Source organism: Cannabis sativa, chromosome 7 (assembly GCF_029168945.1).
Source record: "Cannabis sativa cultivar Pink pepper isolate KNU-18-1 chromosome 7, ASM2916894v1, whole genome shotgun sequence".
Taxonomy (NCBI): Eukaryota; Viridiplantae; Streptophyta; class Magnoliopsida; order Rosales; family Cannabaceae; genus Cannabis; species Cannabis sativa.
The window spans coordinates 14,407,707-14,413,301 of record NC_083607.1 but is presented as its reverse complement, the minus strand read 5'-3'; the positions used below and the strand labels follow the sequence as shown (position 1 = coordinate 14,413,301).

Here is a 5,595-nt window from a genome sequence, read left to right as displayed (position 1 = left end):
TCTAGTGAAGCTAGTTACTAGTTCTCTGAGATATTGCTATTTTGCAAATATGGGAGACTCAAAACTCCCAATTTTAGAGCAAGTCATTTTGCCAGAAAAGTGAAAATATGAAGTTGTGAATTTGACTTTTCTAACTTTAAGGCTCTCAATTATTATGAAAAACTAGGCGAATGGTCGAGATGGAATTCAGAATTAAATAAGCAGCAAGCCATTTGTCAACCTGGGCATTGGGTACTCTTTTTGGAGCTTTTGGGATGTCGTTTTGACACTTCCAAGGTTCTTGAGCTTGAGGACAAGGTCTCCTACCCTATTTTTGACCATTTAGGAGGGAATGATCAGAGAAAAATTAACATTTGATGATTGAAACCAACACACTAGGTTGACTGTCAACCTGGGCACTAGGCCCAACACTAGATTAACCTAGGCGCTGGGCTCAGTTTTTAGGCCCTTAGGATTACAGTTTCCTCCTCGAGTTTGCTTGCATCTTCGTTATTTCTGATGACAGAAAAAATGCTCAGAACACTTTTTGAAAAAACTTGTTGAAAATGGCCTAAGTTGACAATATGTCAACCTAGGCGCTGAGTCTAGTTTCAGGTCACCTGGAAGTTCTGCTTGGTCCCCAGAAATAGTTGAATTTTAATCTTTAATGAAAACAGAGAATGTCTAGAAGAATTTTCTGAAAAACTCATCAAAATTAGCCCGGGGTGACAAAATGTCAATTTCGGCGTTGGGCAAGCACCAGGTGTCAACCTGTGCGCTGGTCCCTTGTTTTGGAACCTAGGTTGGGCTGCTTCCCCATTTTTGATGAAGATAAAGAAGACGCACGAGTCAGATTTTTGATATGATGCTTGAAAGTGGCCAAGGTTGACACATTGTCAACTTGGGGGCTCAGTGCCTAGGCACCGGGTGCTCAAAAATAAAAGTTCTTCAAATTTGATTCTAATGCCTCAAACATGTTCAGTTAATGTCCCAATACAAAGTTTGACCCATTTGCACTAACACGGTCCTAAAAAACTGAAATCCTAGTTGGGGTTGTCAACTTGGGAGTTGGGTAAAACCCTTGGTGCCCAAGGTGATTTTCGATGTGCTAATTCTTGTATTTTCAGCTCCCGGGGCCTGGACTTGGATGCTTCATGTATTCAAGGTATATAATGCTGAAAGATAATGAGTTGGAAACAACTTGGCAGAATCCAAAACGCCCATACTAGAGTTCTCGAAGTCAACCTAGGTGCAAGGCTAGGGGCCCCTCTCAGGTTGACTTGTTATGATTCAGGACTACTCAACTCCGGGATGTTTTCTTTCTTGTCACATGTCAAATATTGATGTCCACGTCATTAGGCTACTTTTGGTGTAAGCATTAGTAATTAGATAAATGCTATATTTGGTGTGATTTCAGTAATTGAAAAAATATATCTTTTTGCACTATATCAAAAATATGTTAATGTACAAAATATTTAAGTTAAACTTAATTTTTTTAATTTATTTTTACCAAAAAATTCTATTTTTTAATTATTTTTTTAATTAATAGAACAATTTTAGTCCATATAATATAAAAATGAATTTTTTTTTCTAGATTAAAAAATTAAGCATATATAAATTTAGAAATGTATGATAATAATGTTCTTCATTCTATAAGCTAAATCTACCAAGACTGGTCAACGCTACACATTTTTGACTTTTCTCTTTGTTCATCCAATAAGATCAAGACAAATACTATTATTCAATAAAATTATTGAATTAGTTTAATATATAATTCTATGTTCTTTAGAACAAGACAAACAACATTCAACCTATTAATATTATATATAATTTTTTGTTTTAGCATTTTTTTTTTTTTTTTTGCCGAATAATATATTATATACCATATTCAAGCATCTAATCTACACGAAATTGGAAATAATTGAATAAATACAAATTTATATCCCATTAGGATGGTTCCGTAGAGTTTCTTACTAAATTTATATTAAAAAAATTTACAGTTAAACCCTTTTATATGTGATGCTAACTCCCTCAAAAAAAAAAATTAAAAAAAAAAATAGTGATGTTAACATAGTATTATATGTAATATATTTTTTTAGAAGATATATGGTAATATATTAAAATTAAAAGGAAAAGAAAAGAAAAGTTTTCAAGTAAAAACAAGAGCAAACAAAGGGTAAAGCCAAGTCAACGGTCTAAAAAGGCCACTCAAATGGTAAAGACTCCATTTTTCTTCTTCTTCTTTTCGTTACTTTTTGGTAGCTTCTTCCTTCTAATCCCAAAAATATAGAGAAAAGGGTACTCAAAAAGTGTCGTCAAAGATCTCTCTGCAATCAAAATCTCAAACCTCAAATCATTTCTCTGTTACCTCACACTAGCTGAAGATTAAGGATCTGAGTTTTGGATTTGGAGTGTTAAATAACAAAGTGTTGTCATTTCTAGTATATTGGGTTTTATCAATCTTGTTTTGTCCTTTTTTTTTCCTTTCCTTGGGAGAGAAGAAGAAGAAGAAGAAGAAAACAAAGACCCTTGTTTTCATTTTCATAGATTTACTTGGGTTCTTGTTCAGCTCTCTACTTTATCTGAATTTTGCTGGTTTTTGGGTGTCTCTGGGTGTACATCATACAGTTTCTCTTGAGGTTTGGAAAGAATTGTTGTCTAATTTAGATGGGGGCTTGTTGGAGCAACCGAATTAAGGCTGAAAGCCCTTTTCATACAGGTAACCACCGGTCTTCTTTTTGAATTTCATCAAAATTTATGGTTTCGTTATTATCTTATACTTACTGATTGAGATGGTTTGTTGTTGTTTAGCTTTAAGTCTTTAGAAGAACACGATTTTTGCCTGTGTTGTTAGGATCGATACATGCATATTTTATTTGTTTTAGCCTTAAATGAAATTTAGACAACGACTTCTGCTATTTCCTAATCTGAACCATTAATTGTTCCTTTTTCTATAGAAAATTATGCCTTGAAATGAAAAATTGAGGAGTTATGCTACATGTCATGGTAAATTGGTTTTATCTTGTGCTTGTTTTAACAACTCAAGCTAATACATTACATATTCACAAGGTTTAGCTTTGTAGATAAGAGTGAAATGTGTATGGGTTCATGATTGTCTATATCTGGATACAGGATTTGGTACCATCCTGGTTACTAGTTACTTTGTTTTGTTGAATTTTTGTATGCATATATATCTTTACCCTACATGTGAATAGTGAGTGTTTGTTTGATGTGTCACATTTGGGGTTTTGTTGAAGGGTTTAATTCCAAGAGCACGAGCTCCAGTGGCAAATCCTCATCATTTTCTTCATCAATGACACCTAGAAGTGAAGATGATATCTTAAGGTCCCCAAATGTAAAGAGTTTTACCTTTAATGAACTCAAAACTGCCACTAGAAATTTCCGACCGGATAGCGTGTTGGGCGAGGGTGGTTTTGGTTCTGTATTCAAAGGTTGGGTGGACGAGCACACGCTTACTGCCACCAAGCCTGGGACCGGAATAGTAATTGCTGTGAAGAGACTCAACCAAGAAGGGTTTCAAGGTCACAGGGAGTGGCTGGTCAGTATATTTCTTATATTTTCGATGTTATTATGATTTTGGCTTAGTAACGTTACTGCTTGTCTGTCTCCATAACAAACTTCTATGAAGAGAAAAGTTTTATAATAAACATTACACTATTGAACATACAGGCAGAGATCAATTATCTGGGGCAGCTACATCATCTTAATCTTGTGAAGTTGATTGGTTACTGCTTTGAGGACGATCATCGACTCTTGGTGTATGAGTTCATGCCTAAGGGAAGCATGGAGAACCATCTTTTCAGGAGTGAGTTTGTCCACTCCTCTTGTGATTTCATTTTGAATTATTTACTTGTCTCTTAAAAAAATAGAATGTGTTACCATTCCATTTGTCATCTTCCTACTGATTGCATTCGCTCTTACATTGTTCCAACAGAGGGTTCTCACATTCAACCTCTTTCATGGAAGCTGCGGATGAAAATTGCCCTTGGTGCTGCAAGAGGGCTTGCCTTTCTCCATGGCGCTGAAACAAAAGTCATTTATCGGGACTTTAAGACTTCTAATATTTTGTTGGATTCAGTATGTGTCTTTTCTTTTTTTCCTCAACATATGGTTCATTTCATTGTAATGGCTTTTTTCAAGTTTAACGATTTCACTCGGTAATCTTATTTGCCTTTCCACTGCCTTATCTGTTTTAGAACTACAATGCCAAGCTGTCTGATTTTGGGTTGGCGCGTGATGGGCCGACTGGTGACAAGAGTCATGTATCTACTAGGGTCATGGGAACTTATGGCTACGCTGCACCAGAATATTTAGCCACAGGTATTTTATTTTATTTGTTTTATTTCTTTTATGCATTCTTGACATGTAAGGACCACTTTTGATTTTCATTGTCAAATCTTGAACCCCAAACTTATATTTAAGCTTTCGATGTGTTAGTTGTGGACAAGCTTGTTTGTCTAAAAATCTTTGCTTTCCAAGTGTGTTTTGGTTTCACAATAATAAAACTTGGTGATTTAAGATTTGACTTTCATGGTCAAATCTTGAACCCCAAACTTATATTTAAGATTTTACTTTCCAAGTGTGTGTGGGTTTAACAGTAATAAAACATGGTGATCGATCTTTATAGTATAAGTGTTTTCATCATGTTTAATCTTCTCATACACTTGCATCTTTTGTTGGATAGGTCATCTCACTGCAAAGAGTGACGTATATAGTTTTGGAGTTGTTCTTTTAGAAATAATTTCCGGTCGACGTGCCATAGACAAGAACCGTCCAACAGGACAACACAACCTTGTTGAGTGGGCAAAACCGTACCTGACCAACAAACGAAGAGTTCTTCATGTCATGGATGCTCGTCTAGAAGGCCAGTACACCCTTAGCTTGGCCCAAAAGGCAGCTAACCTTGCTCTTCAATGCCTCGCAATAGAACCCAAGTATCGACCAAACATGGATGAGGTGGTAACAATATTGGAGCAGCTCCAGGATTCAAAAGACAATCCTAAAGGCACTCCAAAAGAGCAGCGCGTAAACAGTGATGCTCATAAATCCAGCCGAAGCAGCTTGATAGATGGTTCTAAACTCAATACTTCTTATCCCAGGCCTTCTGCTTCTGTGCTTTACAGTTAGGAGAATTTTGTTGTGTAGCTATCATATGACTTCTTATTAGAGTTCAAAACATGTTCATAGAGAAGGTTGTTTACGAAATGTATAGTTTTTGTTTAAATGGATGTATGTATATGTAAGTCTGCCATATAAAAATGTTTATCTGAATTGATCATGCAAAGTCCTGATCATGGTTTTAAGTATTTGTTTAACTACGTTTGCAATCAGGTTTGTATGAGGTTGTCACCATGTTTTGAGTACTTGAAATTCAGTTTCTAGTTTGGTTAATTGTCTAACCAAAACTAGAATTGTTTCATCTTTTTTTCTTTCAACAAATTAAGAGTTGTGCAAGTCTCTCTTACGCTATCTTTTGGTATGAAACGGGTCACCTTGGAGTTGTCTCTTGGCTGTAAAAACATGAAGTCTTGTGAGCAACAACACTTAATAAATAATAATAGAAAATCAAATAGTTAGACGTGTAACAAAATATAT

At 35.4% G+C, this 5,595-nt stretch overlaps 1 protein-coding gene across 1 annotated transcript; it reads left to right on the top strand.

The window, feature by feature from the left end:
- The first annotated feature begins 2,090 nt into the window (after positions 1 to 2,090).
- LOC115697504 (receptor-like cytoplasmic kinase 176) lies at positions 2,091 to 5,330 on the top strand. Its single transcript, XM_030624532.2, has 6 exons — positions 2,091 to 2,698; positions 3,237 to 3,538; positions 3,670 to 3,805; positions 3,935 to 4,077; positions 4,197 to 4,320; positions 4,685 to 5,330. The coding sequence occupies exons 1-6, from the start codon at positions 2,647 to 2,649 to the stop codon at positions 5,125 to 5,127; spliced, it is 1,200 nt and encodes a 399-aa protein (XP_030480392.1). The 5' UTR covers positions 2,091 to 2,646; the 3' UTR covers positions 5,128 to 5,330.
- The last annotated feature ends 265 nt before the right edge of the window (positions 5,331 to 5,595 follow it).

What these genes read in the sequence shown, in the direction of transcription:
- LOC115697504 (XM_030624532.2), top strand. Translation starts at nt 2,647, where the DNA reads ATGGGGGCTTGTTGGAGCAACCGAATTAAGGCTGAAAGCCCTTTTCAT. An exon ending in AAGGTCACAGGGAGTGGCTG is followed by an intron (nt 3,539 to 3,669) that starts GTCAGTATATTT and finishes TTGAACATACAG; the next exon opens with GCAGAGATCAATTATCTGGG. An exon ending in GGAGAACCATCTTTTCAGGA is followed by an intron (nt 3,806 to 3,934) that starts GTGAGTTTGTCC and finishes TTGTTCCAACAG; the next exon opens with AGGGTTCTCACATTCAACCT.